Here is a 24,057-nt window from a genome sequence, read left to right on the forward strand (position 1 = left end):
GAGTTTCACAACCAACAGATTGAAATAACTTATAAACAAGAAACACAAAATCGTATCAAATGTCATTGTTTCATTGTTTGTAGGTCCATGGCCAACTCCCAGATATATCGTATGTCCTACAACGACCAGATTTACCTCTTCCAGACCTACACAAGTATACCACTTTATATCACTTTTTCTACTATATCTCTGCTTTTAGATTTAGAATTATTTGTGCATCACAGAGACTATATCCTTGTTTCAGTCTCCTGTTTTAAGTAGAGCACAAATTCACCTAAAATGTGGTATTATTATGCCAACTTTTTAGTCCAAGTTTTGAGATTTTAAGATTGAAAGTCTGGTTATTACAATAGCCTTGATGTCGTCACTGGCGATGAAAGCATGATAGTGCAAAAATTTAAGCTTTGGCCATAACTTAAAAAACATTTAAGATATTCAAATGAAACTAAGTACACACATTTGGCTAGAGAAAATAAGTGCAGGTATAGCAAGGCCAAAATGAAATTTTAAAAAAATGCAGAAATGTTTTAGCAATTTAACTTATACATACAGGTATTTTTCTTGGTATACAATTAATTTGTATCTTTATATTTCAGACATCACCTCGCTAAGCCACTCATCTGGCAGTACGACTGGCGGTCTACGTCTACGCATTCACGGCAGTTTTGTGGACAACAGAGCACCTTATGCCCAACCTCGGGCCTATATTGGAGGTACAGGCAGTTTGTTTTGAGCATGGCACCCTTTTTTACTTTTTATTGCAAAATAATTTCTTTAATTTCTTTGATTACCCACCCCCACCCTACTGGTTATCAATGAGTGAAAAAACATATTTGTAATCACCAATCACCATTGATAGCAAAGTACCAATAATAAGATAAAAGAAATTAAGTTATAGACAGTTGTTTGATCAAACTGTTCAATTGCCATCAAGTTTAAGGACATAAGATACAAATATTATCTCCATAGATTTACATTGTTATAGATTCATTAAATATCATCTCTTGTTTGCTCAACAGACACAGAGTGTGTGGTCACTGATGTCGTTGTCGACCAGTATGTGGAATGTGAGGTAGCAGCTGACCCTGGATACACGCAGACCAGTTTCCATGGCAACCGAGGGGTCAACTTTGAGTACTGGATGTCGACCACTAAGAGTGCTTCAGACCTCGACTCAATACTTGACCTGACATCTTCTAGCGCTAACTATGTGTCAGACTGGTTGGATGAGACTTATCACAATGACCTGAATGACACGATGGATAATTACGTGAGTCGGATGACGACATATTTCACCGCTCCGCACACAGGAGAGTACCAGTTTCTGTTGAATGCTGATGATGGGGCACGACTTTACATTGATGGAGTAAGTATATGTAAACTGCTCAAATTTTCTTGGACCTTTAGTGAAAAAGGATTTATTTGATACAATCCAATTCACAAATCCAATTAAGTTTTGTTGTGAAAAAAACCCTGAATAAGCCTAACATGGTTCAAGATTACAAAACCAGTAAAAACAGCCTTTAGGAAAATGACCTCCAGTCCAATTTCGTGCCTTAAACTTGCTTATAAGATATCTGAAGTTATATATCATTTTGTGGTTGTTTTGTAATAGCTATATTTTCAATTATGTCTGGTATTTTGATCAAATTATGTAAAGTCAATTAAGTTGTAGTTATTGCTTAAAGCATTAAATTTCAAAAATGCCCTGATTGGTTAAAAATATAAAAAAAACATGGTATTATTCAAGTATTATTATTGTAATGTATTAACTTCCCTGAAATAAGTTAGTTGATACTATTATGTGCTTTTAATGTCAGTGGTCAATATTTTGTTTTCATTCCATATAAGCATAAACATTAGTTTTAGTCAATTTGTTTTTTTCTACTATATTCGTAAACATGACTCCCCACCAAAAGTTATGCTTATTTTAAAAACTGATCTTGTTTTTCCTGAGATTTATCTTCTCAAAAGCGTATTTAATTGTATTTACATAAACTCAAAGTTAAGTTGGTTAAGTGGATAATGATCGTAAACAAATACAGAAAGTTCTTTTGTGGTTAATCAGGTAGCGGAGGTGACGTCGTCAATGTCCGAGGCGGGATCAAGGAGATTAACCTTGACCAAGGGTCAAAGGTGAGTATTACAAAAGAGAAAACTGTTATTTGATTATTATTCACAATTTTTTTTAAAGAATTTGTCAGTTTAATGTAAAAAAATAATGTAGCACGTTTAAATTTCGGTGTTCTCAAATTCAATAATTTTTAACAAATTCTTGCTGTTGTTAAATTTGTTTTTCGTGGTTGGGGTTGGTGCTCGGGGGGAAGAATAAAAAAATGGGAATGAATATTAAGATAAAAAACAACAAACACAAAATATTATTACCATTTTTTGGTATCTGAAGCTGGTTGGCATTCATCCATTTAGTCGGCCATAAAATACAGGATATTTGTTGAGTTCAATGTAAGATCGTGTTTTAGTTCTCAGGAGTGTCATAAAAACATATTTTCTAGAGAGGGGAAGCTTCTTTTAGTTGATAATTTCACCCCTTAGTTTGGATTGAAAAATATTTTCACTGCTGTTATTTCACTGATAATACTCTGTATTTCACTGAAAAAAATAAAAGATATTTCCTCAATAAACAAGCATGGTTGTATTATCCATTTCATCCTTTGACCACCTCTGACAAAAATCTCTTGGTAAAACTAATATTATTAGTCATTTTTATTAATTGAGGCGTTGTTGACCCAAAGCATTAACAAACACAGAATCAAAATATTTGTTTGATTCATATCTGAATTAGACGTAATTGGATTAAATTGGTTTTACCTGTACAAAATTGCTCCCATAGAAGGTTGGATTAAAATTAATGGATTTAAAATGTTTCCAATTAATTGCGGTACAAATGAACTGTACATTTGTCTGTAACAAATGGTTATGAAACTTCAGTGAAGTCAGAAGAACAATCGTTTACAGATTATTATGCTTAATCATGCTAAATATGCTTGTTCATTGTATCGTATTCATAATAAAATTTTAATCTTCCAATAATCTTATTAAAATATTTATTAAAACCATTGTTATTAATTGCATGAATAAATTATGGAGTAATTTATTGTAAATGACTAGAATAATTCTTAAAGTGTTTGTGCTCCTATTTCCGACAATGGGATCACCAGACTGGTTTTGTTTACAGACATGTGAACCTCTGGGATCACCAGACTGGTTCTGTTTACATGTGAACCTCTGGGATCACCAGACTGGTTCTGTTTACATGTGAACCTCTGGGATCACCAGACTGGTTTTGTTTACATGTGAACCTCTGGGATCACCAGACTGGTTCTGTTTACATGTGAACCTCTGGGATCAACAGACTGGTTTTGTGTACAGTCATCTCTGTGATCGACAGACTGGTTCGGTTTACACTGGTTCTGTTTACAGACATGTGAACCTCTGGGATCGCTAGACTGGTTCTGTTTACTGTCATGTGAACCTCTGGGATCACCGGACTGGTTCTGTTTACAGACATGTGAACCTCTGGGATCATCAGATTGGTTCCGTTTTTAGTCATGTGAACCTCTGGGATCACCAGACTGGTTTTGTTTACAGACATGTGATCCTCTGGGATCACCAGACTGGTTTTGTTTACAGACATGTGAACCCAGTAAACATGTGAACCCCTGGGATTGCCAGACTGGTTCTGTTTAGAGACATGAGAACCTCTGGGATTGCCAGACTGGTTCTGTTTACAGACATGTGAACCTCTGGGATCACCAGACTGGTTCTGTTTACAGACATGTGAACCTCTGGCAAAAGCGCACTGGTTTTGTTTACAGACACGCCAGACTGGTTTTGTTTACAGACATTTGGACCTCTGGGATCACCAGACTGGTTTTGTTTACAGTCATGTGAACCTCTGGGATCGTCAGACTGGTTTTGTTTACAGACATGTGAACATCTGGGATCGCCAGACTGGTTTTGTTTACAGACATGTGAACCTCTGGGATCGCCAGACTGGTTTTGTTTACAGATATGTGAACCTCTGGGATCGCCAGACTGGTTTTGTTTACAGACATGTCAACCTCTGTAGATTCCAAAGCAGTATTATTGTCTTACCACAGTAGAGTTCACATGTCCTTGTTAAAATCCATTTTAAGGCTTTTGATGATAAATGACCCCAAAAGTTTTGTTATTATTTGATTTTATTGAGTATGTTATCTTGCTATTTAGGCAATCAAAATGACTGTAAAGAGACAATGGCCCAAATCTGAAATCATGATAGTATTTATATAAACTTGCTTCATTAAACATTTTCATCAGCACCTGGTAACAGCCTGGCTAAACTGACTTAAATGCCCATAAGCTAGCTGCATTTTCTATGTATTCAATTTCAAACCTTTTTCTGAAAATTTTGGAAAACACCTTATCAAAGTGATAAGTTAGGACACAAAATAAATTTGATAAATAAACTGATAAAATAAAACAATAAGAAAAAAATGTTATTACAATATAGGGGAAAAAAGGTCATAACATATGCCCAAAATGCTAGTAAAATGCTGTATACAAATTCTACGCAAAGTACCCCCACAGCCCCTGCCAACATTTTAAACCATTCAGTTGTTTCTGAGGGAGGGGCGCAACTCAAATTCTTACGCCCCTAAGTTATGCCCCCTTTAATGTCAAATCCTGGATCTGCCCCTGTTTTTTGCTATCAGGCAGAAGATTAATAAATAACATTTAATAGGCTAAATGCAACCTGATAACCTTGTATTTATTTCTTTATTCATGAATATAGTGAAATACACTGGCCCCAGTAGAAGGTGGTGCTTTAGTTCAATAGTGCAGATATGAAATACATTCCAGTTGTTCAAAGAATTATATTACTGATAATTAATTAATATTGAACTGTTGTATAACAATAAAAGAATACTGGTACACATGTATTGATATAACTAGTAATTAAAGTAATATATTGATATCCCTAGTAAAATAACATTGATATCATTTGTAAAATAACATATTTATATCACTAGTATTGATATCACAAGTAAAATAACATATTGATATCACTAGTAAAATAACATAGTGATATCAATAGTATAATAACATTTTGATATCACTAGTAAAATAACATTGATATCACTAGTAAAATAACATAATGATATCACTAGTATAATAACATAATGATGTCACTAGTAAAATAACATTGATATCACTAGTAAAAAAAACATATTGATATCACTAGTAAAATAACATTGATATCACTAGTAAAAGAACATATTGATATCACTAGGAAAATAACATACTGATTTCACTAGTAAAATATCACAGGCTGTTTTGAATTGCTGGCCTTTTCTTCTGTCTAAATCAAACTAAATTGAACAAGATATCAATGAGGCCATTTCCTAAACAGCTTGATGTCATTTAGAATCCATCGCTTTTGCAGTAAAATACAAATTAACCTAACTTTCAAATAGTTTTAGGCATAAAATAGATATAAAAATTGTCTGTTTCAGTGAAATATCAATTCAATCAGAATGAAAGTCCAAACTTTTAACTCATGGTACACTGAAACAAACAATTATCCTCGGCCTATGACATATTACTTTTGAAAGTGTAGACACAATGCCAATCAGCAATGCTATGACAAATGTTAGGGAAAATTAAAGAGTTGCTGTTTCACTTTTGGTCAGAGAGTATTCTTCATGCTGCTTGTATTGTGTAGGTCGCTTCTTCAAGTTGTCCACTATGAGAACAACGGAGGCTCCTTCGTGCATGTGAGAGTGAAATTCTTTGACACAAAGTTCACGAGTGCATGGACCAGCAAAGCGGAGCAGGAACAGCAGACCATTTCAATCACGTCAACGGTCACTTACGATGTGCAGGTCAGGGCAAAAACCTGATTTTGGTTTTATTTTTACAAAATTACAAGACAGAGAGATTAATTGAAAAAAGAATGTTCAAGTGACATGCAATGGTTAGTCTATTAGACTCTGATTTAGGCAGCCTGGGTTTGATTTTCTTTCCAAGCTGCATCATTGATATTAAATATTGGTGGTCTCGGTATTAACAGATAACAGACAATTTCAAATGTTGCCATAATATATTTTGTTGCAAACAATGCTTTAACACACTACAATACATAGCTTCACTTATTTCATATATCTTTTTCACAGAGACTGGATTTTTTCACATTTGGGAACCAGTCTGCCACACAGGAAGTCCAGACGGTAACCCTGGAAACAGGAGGGGAATTCAGATTTGGCCTGTTTGGGGTTTACACTGGTAGGCTTAGTTGAAACTGTTTTAATATATTTTACTTTATAAATTTGTGAGGTTTCTAAACATTTTAGGATCTCAAGGCATGCTGTGTTGTACACAATATAGGCTTATACTTATAACATGACTAGAGAAACATTTTAATCGTTTAAGAATGTTTTATTTTGAAGCAAGTCTAATAACTTTGACAACAAATATTATGCCCCTAAAACTAAGCAATTCATCATTAATACAAAAATTGCTACTGGTAAAGTTTCATTTTAAAGAAACAAAATATTTATTTTGAATATTTTTAATTTTTTAAGCATTTTTTTATAAAGGCAATATGTTATTTAAGAAAAAATAATAAAATTGCTATAAGGTCAAAGTACCTCCCTTTAATATATCATTTTACAATAGTAGCTACAATATGGTTAAAAAATGTTATGTATGAAAAAAAGATATCATGGATATGTATACGGTAGTATTAAACATAGCAATAATCTCGATGTTTATATCTAAAATGCACTAACATATCTTTGCATCCTTGTGATGGATGGCTCACCTTAATCAACCGTTATAAACAGATGATTGTGGACAATTGTTGCCTTGCTCTTGTTCCTTTAACACACAACATAACACTACCTACATGCTATTTTTAGCTCCATTGTCTTTGGAGGCGGATGACAAGACTATATCGGATGCCCTGAATGACCTGCCAGTGTTGTCTAGTGAGGAATCAATTACGCTTGTACGGGAGACCACTGAAACACCGACATACACACTCACATTTGTTTCTGACAGAGGTACGTAGCACAAAAGGTTTCATAAAATGTATTTCTACTGAGTTATAGCTGTTGAAGCATCCGAGCAACCATGGCAACCAATACATTCCACCGATAAAAAAATAATAATATTGTTATCATTAGGTATGAATCATTATTTTTCAGTGTAAAGAGCAAAACAATTAATATCTGCTTGACTTCCAGGTGATTTCCCAAATATTGAGGTTGTGAAAGTGTTGAACAGCTCAGATGTGGCGTACACAGTCACAGAGGAAGTGCAAGGTCGGCCTGACCTTCACACCATCGCCATAGCGATGGATGGAGTGGTCAGTAGTCCCGTCTCTGTGGCAACAGTTGATCAAAACAAGGTCAGTAATAACTTTGATTTGCTTTGACCATAAGTTACAAAACAGGATTCAGTAAATTTTATCCCTTTTTATTTGCTCGTCTGTTTTTGTGTCCTTGTCTGCATATTTCAAAACCTTGAGCCTTGGCTATAACATCAAAACCATTCAAATGTTGAAATAAAACTTAGTACACGTTTTGAAAGTGCCAATAAGCACATTAACATCAAAGCACATGCGTATGTTAGCTTTTGTCCCCACATATTTGTTGCGCCATTGAAATGTCTCATTTTTGGAAAGAAGAAATAAATATTTAAAAAAATGAATATTCGTGAAAAGAATATAATGCTATCAAAGTTGGCAGACTAGTATTTATCTTGAGACTGTAGCAAATTTGAAGCCCTCATAAATAATTAAAATAGAATGCCAATAATATAGTTTTAAACCGGGACTATGAATTTTAATGACCTTGGATGTTTTTTTCTGACTTTACCTGTCTCTCAGAAATTATGAAAGTTAATGCCGAAGTCATTATTTTAATGTTGCTGTGGTTCTTTTCTGTAGATTTTGACATGAAAACTTTTACAGATCTCAACATTGATGTCATCCTTGTTTGAGGCCAAGTGCCCACCAGTGTTTTCGGGGCCGGGGATCAGCAAGTACTTCCAGGATTTCGAGTCACACTCAGACTTGTATTCTGGCACACGAGTAAAGGACACGGAGCCATTCTGTGGGAGATACGTGCTGCAGAACCCGTATCGCATTTACAAACAGATTGAAGGGGAGCTGGGAATTTCGCTGTCGTCATATGGCACTGTGAGTGTTAATGGACAAGTCAATCAAACAACAAGTTTACCAATAATAATGTTAGATTTCATTTATAAATAAAATGCACATGTGATACTTTCACTAAACAAACTCAACAAGTTGGTTTAGGGCTACTGATCAATTGTTTGCTTGTCTGTTCTTAGAATAGAAAACAATTGATAGCAACAGCTAAGATAAAGGTGTACATTGAAATTGATGGCTGATCAGTGAAACAGTGATAATAGCCTCACACTAAAATGTATTGAAAGGGTTTTCCAGGTTTTATTTAAGGATTGAATCGGGAATGAACGCAATTGGGCTGGTCAAAGTGTGTGGAGTCAAAGTGCGATGAATTGAGATCGGAAACATCCGAAGATGTTGTGTTCATGGGATGATAACCGCAATTGCCGAAAGGCAGTTCATTTAAGGCATGGAAGTTGAGGTGTAAACATTTTTTGTTGGAACCACCTGGAACATAAATCCCTAAATTACTCTTGTTATGAATATTTATCTGATGGGTTAAGGCATTCTAGTGTTAATCTGGCTGGTAGGATCCAAAAAAGTATTCATTTCGACTTAAAGATAAGTCCATGTGTTTGTTTTACAGGTGTGTTTTGCCTACAAGGGTCTTCCACAGGCCTATATTGGTGTAAAGTTTACACGTATTCAGGCCTCCGACGGAGAAACTGTGACAAAAAATATCTACCTACCGCACACATTTGAGATGGATTCTGAGACACAGTGAGTATAATAATCCCCATCGTTGGATACCTCCGATACACACTACGCTATGCTTCTTTGTGTACCGCGGCAATTTGGCTAGGAAAATCTTGTAATCATGAATAGTGAGACAGTTTCATTGGTTCCGCAAAGTACCACATGCTTTACGGTTGAATAATATTCAGGCGATTGCCGGAGTTGAACTGGGTCCCCCTTCTCAGTACCAAAATATTTGGCAGTAGTCAAGACCATGTGGCCACGGAGGCTACTGACACTGTAAAGATATTGAACAATATTTGAGTGTATTATGCGAATTCTTTGAAAGAAGAGATGTCTCTCCTGCCTCATGCATGTTCATTAAAATGAGATTGTGTCAGTCATTTGTCGCAGTCTGTTTGAAAAAAGTTCTGTGGTTACGGAAGTTGCCGACGATGGATAATCCGTGACCAACAATTATAGAATTTTGGATGGAATTGCCAGAATGCTAAAACTTGTGCAAGGCATATATTTTCTTTAAATGCCTTGCTATATAAAATCCAGACAAAGGCATATAACAAGTGCAGGTCTTTTGTGCTAATGCTATTTCTGACTACTGAAAAGAAACTGTTTGTATGATTGTGGGAAGTTCTAATAAATTCAGAAAAAGCTGTCCAAGTGTTAACTCCTTAGACTAAAACTTAGCCATCAGCATCTGCATAGACAGTTTATTGCTCATAATACCATGTACGATTCGAGGCTGTATGGTCTGTGTCTCCAAATAGGCTAACAATCTATCAGCCTCAAATAAGTCCATCATTGGTATTCTATGTGCAATTTTTTTTTAAACATTATTGACTTCACAAATCTGTGGTTTCATTAAATTGTTGTGAATTCTCACTTTGCTTCCAATCTTTAGATCTACGACTTGGTACTACACATGTGTGAATGTGTACAAAGCTGTGTATGAGGCGTACCCGCTGGACACCTCCCATCGAATGACGGAAATCTGGGTGTATAGTCAGAACTCACAAACCAATCTCTACATTGACTCACTCTTTATTGGTCGAGAGGCAACCACTCATGATCCAGGTACAAGAGCTTTTTTAATTTTTTAGTTTCTCTGTGGCAAGTCCAGTCACTCTGGCTAAAATATGTGTTAAGTTGTTTCCCTTGATTAGCAGGGAAAAAAAGATTGATGGCTGTTAACATGCTGTTCTCTTAGCAAATGTTCCCTTGGCATGTTGTTATAATAGAGCTGCAGGTAGTCATTGGGATATTAAAATTGTATCTCTGCGCAGAAAAACAACAACAATTGAATAAGCAATACCATAATAACTTTATGCACTCCTCAATTTGAGTTCAACAACTGGATTAACCTAATATTGTGGATGTAAAATACAACTAAAAAAAATCAGGCTAAGTTTTATGGTTTACTTAATATTGTATAAGTGTAAAACACAACAAATTTCAGGCTTTAAGTCTTATGTAATGCCAACTATGTGAAATGAGTATAACTACATAACCCTCTATAAAAAAAAATTTCAATTAACCTCATTTGCATGTAACTACCGTTTTAATTGACAGAGGTGAATCGACTCCGTCTGGCGCCTGCCCGTCCTAATGGAGCGTTGATGGACGAGGTGACAGTGACCGTAGTGTCAGGTACACAATATGACATCACATTGAAGCCGTATGAGTGTGGAGACAAGTTTCCACTGTTTGAACTTGCCCATGCAGAGGTAAGTGAGAATTATTTTTCAAGGTTTTATCTTTATAATCATTATATTGTCATACGATTTTTTTCATTCTTCATCTTTTTCATTAACCACATTTTGTCCACAGCAGAACTTTGAAACTTCTTGAAATAAATTTTATCCATTTGTGGTTATCATGCGCTTAAATTCTAAATGTTTAAATATTTAAATGTTTACTTCATTTTTCAAAAGGTGACAGCAGGAAGAATTTCCTACCCTAGCAACAGGGTGACCTATGCCCTTGACAACGGTGGAGGGTCAGGGGTTATGAAGGTGTCAAGGTCAGGCACTGCATCGCCCCCAGTTACAGGCCTTATTGATATCACCTTTAACGGGAAAACTAGAACAGGTACCACCAGCTCAAAACCTCTCAACACAGCTTATCATATTACAGAAATGGAATTCCTTAAAGTATCTCCTACTTATTGGTTGAATATCTCTTAAACTTTATTCTTGATATAAGTTTTTTGGATTTAAATAAAAATATAAAGAAGTTTGAGTAATAATTCATATGATTTTGACTGTACTATATAAATCATTTCAACCATTATCAGGCCTTTCTTGATTCTTTTGACTTTGATAAAGAGCTAGAATCCCTCGAAAGCCCTTTTGGTAGAGAAGGAAGGGACATGTGCCAGCTTAGACCACATGGTTACCTTTGTTTCTTTATATTTCAGGATTGAATGTTTCTCTTGAGTCATTTGACTTTGATAACAAGCTAGAATCCCTGTAAGGTAGAGGAGCCCTTTGTATGAGATACTTTGACCTCAAGGTCAACTTTATATTTCAGGATTAAATTACTCTCTTGAGTCATACTGATAAAAAAGCTAGAATCCCTGGAAGGTATAGGAGCCCTTTTCTAAAGAGAAAACTTGGAGCCAACTTTGACCACAAGGTCACGTTTGTTTCTATATATTTCAGGACTAAATGTCTCGCTTGAGTCATTTGACTTCGATAAAGAGCTAGAATCCCTGGAAGGTATAGGAGCCCTTTCTGTAGAGAAGGAGGGGACATGTGCCAAATTTGACCTCAAGGTCACATTTGTTACCCTGCCTGGTGACCTTCCTGAGATGACAGTGAGTGGTTTGATTCAAGTTTTGAAGTAGTTCTTTCTGCCTCAATTTCTTGAAAGTTCTTAAGCACAACAAGCTGCAAAACACTCAAAATTAGCAGTAGAATTTAAGTTATTTAATGTCAAAGAATAGTAACACTGTTCTGTATCCTACTCTTCATACACTATATTGCATAACACATACATTTCAGTTGTCAGCGAGAGGCCTGCAGGGTAACAATGCAGCTGGCGCCGTGAGCACAGATGTCAATGGGGGCTTGTATTATGACCCCCTGTCTGGTGACTTCCTCACAACTGTACATGATGCACCACAGGTGACATAGTTTATTTATTTAATTTGTGTTTTTAAAAATATATATAAGATAATTTTATTTATTTTTAATTTTTAAGAATCACTTTATTTCTACTAAATTTTAAAGTGACACTCTTATTCAAAATCAATTAATACACATGTGTAACAAACATATTTTTTTAGTGATAAACCTTTAACTACTTGCTATATAATGCATTTATGGAAACTATTAATTACTAATAACAATATTATAACCGGTTTAATAGCTGAAAACACAGAAATATTAAATGATTGGTGAGTGCTAAAAGATTAACTGTGATCTACTATAGTCTTACAAGATAGAAACACCATGTTTTCTGCACCTTTCTTTCAAATTAAACTCTATATCCTTCATAAGAACCATTGTTTTCGACATAAATCGTCGTGTATTAATCGGTTCAATTTTATTTGGGAATAAGAGTGCATCTTTAAGTCAGTTGTCCTACTTGTAGCTTATCATTCGTCCATTGATCTATTATGGGTTAATCTTTTTATAAGGTCATCTCTATTTTTGAAGAATTAAAGTAAAGATAATGTCATACCTTGGTTTCCTTTGGCCATTACTCAATTACTGCTTGGCCAATAACTCTGTCTGAAATATTTGTCATGTTATGCCCCTTGTTCGACTGGAAAAACTATGAGAGGTGATCGTTGGCTTTCGCTAATCAAAGCTCTTGTAACAATTTTATTATAAGCCAAATAACAGATCTGAGAAAAAGTTAAACAATCTAAGATCTATCCCAGTAAAACATATAACCCAAGGGCGGAAGGCAATTATTTAAATAGTATATAGGGGCGTGTCTTGTTTCACTAATTTTGACCGCACTAGAATAAATTTGCTTCTGTAGGGGGTGGCATAATTTAAAAGTGCCTTCCTCCCCCCCCCCCCGGTGAATAGCCCTAACATTAAATGAATGTTTCAAATATTTATGATATAAATATCCACCTCAGGTGCGGCTTTACATCAATGACGTGCCTACTACATGCGACACTGACTGTTCATTCTCCTGGGACGCTGCTCTTGTACCAACTGTCACTACCGTGTCACCTTCAACTGGTATGCAAATGCTTTCGTAAAACATAAATAAATGATTTTAAGGCGCTGAAATGCTCTGAAACGGGTCTGACAGACAAATTGGTGTCTACTTCGGTTTAACATAAGCTATGATGTGACCATGTAACTGGTAGGAGTAAAAAAATGTTTTCTGGTTAAGTTAATTGCATATTGTGATTAAAGTGCTTAATATTGTATATTGTAAAGAAGATTTCTGTATATTTTAAAGAAGATTTTCATATACCATGTATGTATCTCTATGAATGTTTTTATATGTCAGGGACACTGGCTCTAGGGACGTCTGTCACAATCTCTGGAACAGGGTTTAGCTCCAACCAATCAGATAACTCGGTGACAATAGGAGGCGTGGCTTGCAGTGTTACCGCAGCGACCAGCACAAGCATCACATGCAGCGTGGGTAATGGTCCTGTTGGAACATATCCTGTCGTGGTAAACATAGCAGGGAAAGGTTATGCCTCCGGGAGCATAGAGTTCACGTATACGGCAGACGTGACCGGAATTTCACCTGCGTCTAGTAGTCTGGGAGGTGAGCTGTCATAGCTAAAATAATAACAGTCTATAGTAATGTTATGCTTTGTATATGTTTTGACAAGAGGGATATGAACATTCTATATGATACCTTTTAAAAGAGGATCTTACCTTAACAAGTCACAATATTTTACTGTACTTTTAAGAACAGGTATCATCAAATACTTAGTAACTGTGATTGAGTTGGCATCAGGAAAGAACTTAAATCTTAGTTTAAACATTATTTATTTTACAACTATTTTGAAGAAAGTTATGATAACTTATACTGTTGCGTGAGAATGTGGTCTTGTAGTGTGGGAGAAACCGGAGTATCTGGTGAAAAATTTGTTCGGCTCGATGACCACCAACCAAACTCACATGCCCCCAGGCTGGGAATCGAACCCTGGTCACCTTGGTGCGAAGCGAGTGCATTAATCACTGTGCTAACCAGACAACTTTAACTTTAGGCATACCTCACAAACCATTCCAGATATTCAAAATATTTATTTAATCATATTGACAAAATTAATTCACACATGGTTAACAATGCAATAAACTCTGGCTTCAATATTTTTTCAAGTTATGTCCCTTGTTTGACTGTTATGTTGCCTTTCAATGCCATGGCCACATAATGGCTTGTCCTAAGCAAATACCACATGACTTTTAGTGTATCTTTTTGCCATAAGTGAAATGAGTTCGAAATATGGTTTTTAAGGCAAATTTTAAGACTTCTTGTATGTCTTTCTCAGGTGGGGTGGTGCTGACAGTGACCGGTTACGGTTTCAAATCTGACGCCACTATTACAATCAACTCCAACGACTGTGGGGTTCTCTCTGTGACCACTGATACAGTCACATGCACAGTCCCACGCTCGGTATGTTACACATTGTACGAGGAGGTTTATGTAGATGTTAAAGGGCACAATTTAGTTTGATGGAAAATGATCTAAACCCAAAAAAACATATGTACGGTTAAAAAAGTATAAGTATATTTTTTTCATCTGTACACAATGTATGCTTTTTTGTTTTGATAATTTCAGTTAAATGAGTTGAATATAATAATTCATTTAAATCAAAATAATTTTTTGCATCAACCTATAACGTGCCCTTTTAAAATTATCTTTAGATCATTGATGACTAAATTTTTGATATACACCATAATTATTTAAAAAAAAATTGTCAGAACGATGTTTACACTTATGGTATGAAAGTCAAATTAGCTATATTAATTACTCTCCGCTAATACACAGTAACATATTTCTTCTTATAAGGAAAATGTACCTAATAAAGCATCAATCATATCTCCCCTCAGGCGACTGCGGGCACCTTCGATGTTGTGGTCACCCAGGGCACATCTCCACTAAGCTACTCGGGATTCACCTACGACCCCTCGGCCACCCCTACCATCACCGACCTCTCAACTTCAACTCTTACTGCTGAGGGTAACGAATAAATAAGTGTACTGTCATGTAAAGTGATTACTAGGCAGTCTTTCATCTGTGTAATCAGTGTATTCTTAGGAAGCTATTTTCACCTGTAATTATCAGGTGTTAATTGTTTATTCTTATTTTCCAATTGATCATAATGAAATTTAATTATGTTCTTACATTTAAAGAAATGCTTAAGCAAATGAAATATTGTATATTTTATGAACACTAACACTGTTTCTCTGCAGGTGGCAGCTTGACCATCACAGGTTCGTCATTCGGCAGCGAGGGTATTGTCTACCTCGGTGACACTGAGGCCATTGTGACCTCTTGGAGTGACTCCAGTATTGAGGTCACGGTAGAGGTCGTGGAAGCAGGTGACCTTGACCTTGTAGTCCACACTGCAGATGGGGTGGCAGTCAACAGGTGAGTGTTTAAAAGTTTCAAATCTATTATGTCCAACTAATTGGGTGTGTTATTTTCAAATCTTGCCACATTTGACACTATTAGAATGAAGTATGTAAAGAAAAATGCAACCAAATTTTTCAATATGTGGTCATGCGTAAATGCTGCAAATGGTTCTTATGATTATTTTTTTTCAAATGTTAGTCAATATCTTCTGTTAACTTTCTAGACAAATGAGAATGTAATCAGCCGGTGCAAATATACAAAGAAAATTTTGCACTGAAAAACTGCTGTGGGAAAGGAAACAATTTTTTTATCTATTCATGACACTATGCAAATAAAAATTCTGAATCAGAAACTTAAATACATTTAGATACATGTTATAAATGTGTTAAACATAACATAATTCATTAAAAAAATTCTCACTGTTTGTGCCAGTGCTGGAGAGATCCCTGTGGTTACCGTGGACCTACATGTAACCAATGTGTACCCACTGAAGAGCTCGCTACAAGGGGGGACAAGGCTCACTCTTACAGGTAGGAGACATTAAGGGCCCATAAGGTACAGAATTCAAGTAACAAATAAAATATTTTCGAAAAATTTAGAATTATTTTAACTAAAAGCCTGAAAATAGCAAAGAAAAATGGACTTTTAAAAAACAAACCTCTTTGCTATCAGGCAGAATGTTAATATAAAGCCTTCAAGAGGCCTTAAGCAACCAGTATAATGTTTCTATATTCATCAATATAAACACGAACATATGAACTGACCAAAGCAGAGATTGGATGTTTTGAGAGTACATATTTTATTATGAATTATCTTGAACGTGCAATTAATTTTCCCCATATGTTTTTCTTTCTTTGAAACCTTTCAAAATATTTACATGAAATGCACATAATTTTAAATGACAAGCATGGCTATTCTCAATTTTTTCTGTTTGAGTAATGTTTTAAAATAAAGTCTTGCTAATTGCAAGGTTGTAATAAACATGTGATGCAATCTACGAAAACCAGGCAACAGTTGACAGTGACATAGTATGTGTTTTTCAACATGCTGATTTTTAGAAGCCGGATAGTGGTTTTATTTAAATTCAAAGCAATTTAATAGCCAGAATATGCTTTGTTATCACTAGTTTTTACAAAACCTTACTAACAATGTATAACCAACGCTATTATTATTCTTGCCTGCAGGGTCTGGTTTTGGTGAAAACAGTGCGAATTTGGAGGTCAGTGTTGGTGATTCCACGTGTGACATCGAGACCGTCTCGGATTCAGAGATTGTCTGCTTGGTGGCCAAGGGCGGGAAAATTCACCACGTCACAAATAAAGGCATAGACCCAGGTATGTTTTATGAATTTTAATGGAGTGGCATTTTGCTTAAGAATGTGTTATTTAAGGTTGCTACAAACATAGAACAATTGCCAAACCGCTCTGCTCACTGCCTATTAGGACATGGAAGTCTGGGGTTTAATCTTGGAAATATGAATTTTATTGGAGTGTCATTTTAAATCAGTGTGTTGTTTAAGGTGGCAACAAACGTAGAACAATTGCCAAACTGCTCTGCTCAGTGTCTCTTAGGGCATGGAGGGTCTGGGATTTAATTACTGAAAGACATCAAAGCTGCACTCTCACAGATATACATGTACCATTTTTACAACAATTTTTATTTTTTGTCTTGGAAAGAGCAAATTTTTGTGTAAATATCTGCAAACCAATGATATAAGATTGTTGACAAAAAATCAGATCGTAGATTTTCATATTTCCGTTAAAAAAATATTAATGTTTTATGGCTTACGTTACTAACTGTTTTAGAAAAATGCATAAAACATCAATTTTTTAACCAAAATATAATAATCTGCGATCTCACTTTTTGTCAGCTGTCTTATATAACTGATATCCATGTATTTTCGCAAAAATTTGCTTGGTATCCATGTATTTTCACAAAAATTTGCTCGTTCCAAGACAAAAAATAAAAATGTTCAATCTTTGAGAGTGCAGCTTTAAAGACTTGCCAGTAATGCAGGATTAAACTTGGAGAATTGGAGAACTATCGGTTGACATTAATCGAATGGATTATGCCTGAAAATTTACGGGTGTACCTGACCACTCATAAGCAGCCTCAGATTAAAACCTATGGTACCTTATTGAAACAGGTCCAATGCACATTAAAAAAGTCAAGGGTATAGTTCCCGGATCTTGTATATCGCTGTTTGTCTCCAACTTTACTGATTTCTGTTTGTGACAGGAAATTGGGGAGATTTCTAACTCATTTCACTTATGGCATATAGAAGTCATGTGATGTATGGTGGGGTCAATTCATTTTGTGGCTAGTGATGGGCAAAATTTTAAAACAAAAGGACACTGTCTTGCTGGTTGTTTTCTCATTAATCTGTCATTAATTACAGATTATGAGAGGAATTAGGTTTTTTTTTAAATGATAACTTAAGAATATAGATCAGGTTTTAATTGTTTTTAAATGATTCAAATTTGGTTACCATAATGCATGTATATGCCAAAAGTAGCAAAAATAAACCACATAAGGGCATTTCATATTGAAAAGAGTCTTTGTTCCATGTATGTGTAACATATTTTGCATTTTGTTGTAATACTTTGTGATTTATTGAGAAATAATTTCCTTAAAATTTGCAGCCTATGGAGTGTTCTATGCCTTTGACAAGCCCTACCTAACAGTGAATGTTGGAGACTTTGTCCTCTGGTCGTGGGAAACGCCAGACTTTGTGAACAATGTAGCACACGCTATAATCCAGGTTGATAGTCCCAGCTCCACTGTGGGGATGGAGGGAGGCTTCACAAGCGGAACTCCACAGAAGGATGGTGAGTTGTTGAGGTTGAGATTTTGGATAAAAACCTTCAGGCAATACCAATTTAATGTTTTGTTCTTCGGTTGGGTAATATCGGAGCGAGCAAGCAAATTCTTTTTTTACAGATTTTGATTAACAAAAAGAGCATACAGGTAATATTTAGAATGATTAAATTGCAAAACTCTTCTATATGTAAGCACTGAGCAAATAAATAATTCTGTATACCTGTTTCAGTCTTCCGGAAGCTATCACATACATAATATATCATGTATTTGCATTGCTTTTTGTAACATGGCTAAACCATAAGCCGTTGTTTCTCTTTTGAACGAAGGGTTGTTGAAAATATATTCTGTCACTGCAAAATATTTTATTTCTGAGTAAATGTATTACTCACCAATTTTAGGAAACTATCAGTACCAGTTCACAGAGGTTGGAGTGTTCTATGTATGGAGTGATTTCGTAGATGAGTGGGGTATCAAGAACTACGCAGGAACTATTGAGGTTGTGGAGGCTTCGGCAAGTACAGCTAAAGTCTCTGTCCTTCGAGCTGGTATTGAGGCTGTGTACAATGTCGGAGGTAGGATATTATACTTTACACTGTAGGGTAGTGTGTTGTAACAGGTTTAGATACTCATCAGTTCTTTTTGAGAAAATGAGCTATTCACATGCATTATTAGCTTGTGTGCTTTTTTTGAAGAAAAGAAGCCAAGTTTTTATCATTGCCTTCGTTTCTATTGTCATCATTAATGGCTGTATGTAAAACCATGGCCATAACTCAAAAAGTGTTCACGAAATTCAAATGAAACTTAGTACTCATGTTGCCAGAGACAAAAAGGCACACAACTCTTGCTTTTTTAATGTTGAGTTATGTCCCTTGTTTGAATGGAAAAACGACAACAAACTAGCATTGGCATTCGGTATGCAATGCTCTTGTTTTAGTCTTCAATAAATGTTTTCTTCCAAATCATGGCTACTGACTTGGGGACAAAACATGTAATGGCGAGCTTAACTTGACCTGACAATGTTAATGTTAAAAGAGAAAGATTAATGTTAGTGTTGTGTTTTCATGTCCACTCATAATGGGCATAAGTTCTGGTTTCTTAAAGAACTTCTCACTAGTATGAAAGGATGAGACCACTCAACTTGTGTTATAGGTGTCCGCATCTCATCCAGGTGGTTGTGGGTTGAACCCCACCAGGGGAACTTTCTCATAGCCTCTCAATATGGATATTAGTACATGTCTTTACGCAGGACAGACTGAAGCATAATTCTATCTGTATGTGCATGTCTGAATCAACCTGAAATAAATCTGTGTAAAATTAAAGTTGTTAATGTTGCAGGTTCGTCTGACCCAGTTGACTCCTCTGATTGTGTTGGCACCACTTCTGCACGCTCTGGCTGCTCTGACTCCTCCATCCCAGAGGGTGAGGCTGGATATTTCAATTTCCAGCTCCTTCCATGTAGCACTGCCTCTGTTACTAGCATCAATGTCAACCAGGGTACAGCTAACGCTGAGATCGTCATTACCGGCAACGGATTCTCGACCATTTTGTGTCGGAATGAGGTTACATTTGGAGGTATTGTCTGTGACGTCATCTCTGCCACTGCGACCGAGTTAACATGTAAGCTTGCTAAATCAGGTGAGCCCGAGTTGGGAATTTACCATCCATTGGGGGTAAGAATCAGTAACCGTGGTAACGCATTAGTCGCAATAATGTCAGCCAAAGACCAAGGCTTTGCTGTGATACCGAACATCGAGTCCATCAGCCCTGTTTCTGGCTCTACTGCTGGTGGAGCCATGTTAACGATAACAGGTTTTGGATTTGGTGACAGTCCAATAGTAAAAGTAGGTGATTTTGAGTGCTTGATTGTTGAGAGCTCCTACTCTGAGATCATCTGCGAGACGCCAACTTCTGTCCAGGCTCAGCGCGATGTAACTGTTGAGATTATGGTGAATGGGGCTCCTCTTGCTGCTGAGTGTGAAACTGCAACCCAGACCTGCAGATACTCCTATGCAAACTTATGGACTCCAACAGTGACCAACATCTCTCCTGATGCTATATCTTCTACTGCATCATTGACCATTACTGGAACAGGGCTTGGAACTGACATCTCAGCAGTAGAGGTGACATTTGGAGGAGTTCTGGGGACCGTTACTGCTGTCAGCGACACCTCCTTGACTGTGTCAGTTGATAACATACCTGCCGGAAGCAATGATGTGATTGTGAGACTCTCTGCCCACGGGAAGGCCTCAGGAAGTCTGTCTGTCACTGGCACACCTGTTATCTCCAGTATAACACCTGCATCAGGCAGTATCCATGGTAACACCACAGTCACAATAGCAGGCAACGGTTTTGTAGATGGTGACACAATTGTAACTTTTGAAGGAACTGCATGTGAAATTGTTTCAACTACATTATCTGAAGTAGTCTGTATAACACCTGCTAACTCAGCTGGTTCATCAGATGTTGCAGTGACCTCCAACAGTGAGAGTTACCCTACCGCAACATTCAGCTACGCGACTGGCTCTACTCCAAGTGTCTCTTCAGTCTCGCCACCTCGTGGTTTGCCAGGGGACACCCTTACAATTTCAGGATCCAACCTTGCAGACGGGAGTGTAACACTTAATGATGTAGAGTGCGATGTAACCTCCAGCTCAGGCAGCCAGATCCAGTGTACCCTGGGAAACCATGCAACAGGCACTGTGCCAGTGGTCGTGTTTGTGGATGGTCTGGGAGTTTCCAACTCTGATGTCAGCTTTGAATATCAGCTCTCTTTATCCTCAATTTCACCAACAACAGGTAATATGAAAGCTAGATATCAAATACTGTAGTAGTCTTTTGCAACATGATTTTGATCCCAATTATCTAGAACAAACAGTATGTATAATTTATGGCAATTGGTCAAATGGAAATTGTACCAGAAGCGAACGTTAACATGATAAGTATTACCTCACAACTAGTTTGAAGTTTGATCCGGACATTTGTTAGATTCATGAGATAAGTTTTCTTGATTGGATTTGATTTTTTTATACATGATTCGAATTCCTGATCATAACTTTGGACAATAAAAAAAAACCTATTTCAATCTTCCTTCCACAGGTGGAACTGCAGGAGGTCAGCACCTCGTTTTGTCTGGAACCGGCTTTACCGAGGATGCCATTGTGACAGTGTGCAGTCTCCCGTGTACTCATGTGACCTCTGATACATTATCGTACACATGCAGGACTCCAGCAAACAGTGGTAGGTTGAAAAGGATAGAGAGATTTGTTGAAAAAGTTGCCTAGTCATCCTAAATGTATTCATTTCATATTCCAAATAAAGAATTAAGTGTTGACTTGATTTTTTAGTTTGGAATTTTGAAGTTCATCAAACATTCTTCTCTCAAGTCTGTCAACAAAAAAGTTTAGCTATTGTAATTGCCTTGGTGTTGTCTACATCGGTCCTTTTGTGTAAATTGCTATTGGTTTAAAACCTGTTTAAGATAATCAACTGAAACTTGATATGTGTGATCCCAGAGAAAAACTGAACATTTACCAAGTCCACAACTCTGGCTTTAGTAAGTGGCAAGTTATGTCCCTTGTTTTATTGGGGAAAAAACTGACAAAAAATTGCGTCCACTCCACAGCACTCTTGTTTTATGATAGCATCAATGTTCATCAAAATATTTACATACTTTACAGCCCTGACCTGTGATGTGGCCATTTCACTTAATGGTCTAACAAAGACCCTAGCGGATGCGTACACCTACAATGCTGCTCTAACCCCAACCATATCTGACGTGACCCCAACTAAGGGTGGGACGGGGGGTGGCACCACTATCACCATCTCAGGATCTGGATTTGGGTAGGTTTGTTTTTATTGAATTGTAAGTGTTTGTATTTACAAAAATGTATTTATGTCATGATATGCCAAATGACGCACCAAATGGGTTCTAGTGTGATTGGTAGTGGATGGAATAGGATTGTTTGTGCTGAAAGAGTGAATATAATCAAAGGAGTAAGCGATTTTCAGTAAATAGAGCAGTGCCATACAGTACTGTTAAGACCAAACTTTACACCCTTGTGCACTAGGAGTGAACTACTAGTGAACAATTTGTGCACTATTGATAAACTAATGTAGTCTGTAGTTTGTTTGATAAGCCAGTAATGATTTTTCTGGTCCACTGAGATTGGCCTTACTATATTGATTTTATATCACTGATAAGATCTTTTCCTCTACCAGTTCATTTCAAAACTTGTGACAAAATCTTTTAGTATTTACTGATGACTTTATGATGTAAAGCCATTGTACTAGGCTTATAAGACAAGGGGTTTCTATATTTGTTAATTTTATTTTATTGTTGATAAAAAAAGAATATTACATTTCTTAAAATAAATACATAAAGTTTATTTGTAGGCCAATATTTTGAAACAGGAGTGTTATATAATATAATTGTGTTACTATTATAGCATCTGAACAATTATGACAAGGGGATACAATATCTTTCAATTTTATTTTATTGTTGATAAGAAAGAATATTACATTTCTTAAAATTAATACAATAAGTTTATTTGAAAGCCAATATTTTGAAACAGGTGTGTTATATAATATACTTGTGTCACTATTGTAACATCTGAACAATTATGACAATTTTTTTGTAATTCAGACATTTGATTTAAATCATTAAGTGATAACAAAATATTAATTCTGAATGCTTTGTATATACAGTTAACAGCACTATTTCTATCATAATATTTACAACACATAATACTGTTTTGCTCGCTTAAAAGACGTAAGCAAGAACAGATGAAATGTCAAATTTCTTCCCAACAACTCACCACAAGTACACATTGTTTTTGTCCATAACACGCACACACTCAGCCCACACCTGATGATGTAAATCATCTTTTCGGGCCAGTAACTAAAGAAAAGGGGACCCGTCATTTACTGGTCATATTTGTCAATTTTTAATTCTAATGCAGATGAAATAAAAATAAAACATTTCTTAAATAAATTATTTGTTAGCCAATATTTTAAATAAGAGTGTTATAAATATAATTGTGATACTATTGTAACATCCAAACAATTATGATTTTTTTGGTAATTCTAAATCCTACGTATAAAAGTGAACAGCACTATTATATATTCAAACTGTAAATACAAAATCATTGTATCATTTATGATAAAAAAGTCAATGTGATTTAACAAAAGAAAAAATGCATGCGGTTGAAAAAAGATCTTGCCTTAATTAGAATAATTTAAAAATAGTAGCTCAAGCTATTTTTTCTGATTTTTTTTACGTAACTATATTCACGATTTATTTTATTAACTTTCCATAAATAAACATCTTTAAAGCCTAGTTTTAGCGTTTGATACTGAATGTATCTATTTATCTTTTTCTATAAAAATAGCACAAAGGGAATTGTCCTACCAAATGGCCAACTAACCAGGCATTAAAATTAATTGAATATCAGCAAAATGATAAAATGCTTATTCATACTTTTGTAATGAGATTACCCATTGTAACAGTGTTAGCCCCAATAGGTCGGAGCCAATAAACAATACACAGGGAGTATCAGGAACCCTGCTGTGATAACATTCAAAATGGCAAAAGATGAAATTATCCTATGCATTCAACCATTAACCAGGCATTACAATGAATATTATTTCATATTAAACTTGCTATTTGATGTTAAAATACATGATATGCATGGTAAATATTAAATATCTCCAGTCTTAATAATTTGATTAACAAATGATGAAAAGTGTCATTTAAGATGCAGAATAAGATA

At 35.8% G+C, this 24,057-nt stretch overlaps 1 protein-coding gene across 1 annotated transcript in view; it reads left to right on the top strand.

The window, feature by feature from the left end:
- The window catches only part of LOC128236213 (fibrocystin-L-like), a 60,268-nt gene that overhangs the window by 4,296 nt on the left and 31,915 nt on the right, over nucleotides 1–24,057 (top strand). Inside the window, 27 exon segments of the mRNA XM_052951098.1 lie at nucleotides 84–154; nucleotides 597–713; nucleotides 1,020–1,366; nucleotides 2,069–2,136; nucleotides 5,726–5,885; nucleotides 6,177–6,285; nucleotides 6,921–7,064; nucleotides 7,248–7,411; nucleotides 7,976–8,203; nucleotides 8,802–8,935; nucleotides 9,810–9,982; nucleotides 10,478–10,632; nucleotides 10,840–10,996; nucleotides 11,569–11,727; nucleotides 11,918–12,033; nucleotides 13,002–13,107; nucleotides 13,385–13,651; nucleotides 14,382–14,506; nucleotides 14,944–15,073; nucleotides 15,307–15,484; nucleotides 15,902–15,999; nucleotides 16,654–16,803; nucleotides 18,112–18,297; nucleotides 18,688–18,861; nucleotides 19,625–21,085; nucleotides 21,386–21,526; nucleotides 21,967–22,129. Coding sequence (XP_052807058.1) covers nucleotides 84–154; nucleotides 597–713; nucleotides 1,020–1,366; nucleotides 2,069–2,136; nucleotides 5,726–5,885; nucleotides 6,177–6,285; nucleotides 6,921–7,064; nucleotides 7,248–7,411; nucleotides 7,976–8,203; nucleotides 8,802–8,935; nucleotides 9,810–9,982; nucleotides 10,478–10,632; nucleotides 10,840–10,996; nucleotides 11,569–11,727; nucleotides 11,918–12,033; nucleotides 13,002–13,107; nucleotides 13,385–13,651; nucleotides 14,382–14,506; nucleotides 14,944–15,073; nucleotides 15,307–15,484; nucleotides 15,902–15,999; nucleotides 16,654–16,803; nucleotides 18,112–18,297; nucleotides 18,688–18,861; nucleotides 19,625–21,085; nucleotides 21,386–21,526; nucleotides 21,967–22,129 — 5,481 coding nt within the window.

The sequence above is a fragment of the Mya arenaria genome, chromosome 5, assembly GCF_026914265.1.
Source record: "Mya arenaria isolate MELC-2E11 chromosome 5, ASM2691426v1".
Classification (NCBI taxonomy): Eukaryota; Metazoa; Mollusca; class Bivalvia; order Myida; family Myidae; genus Mya; species Mya arenaria.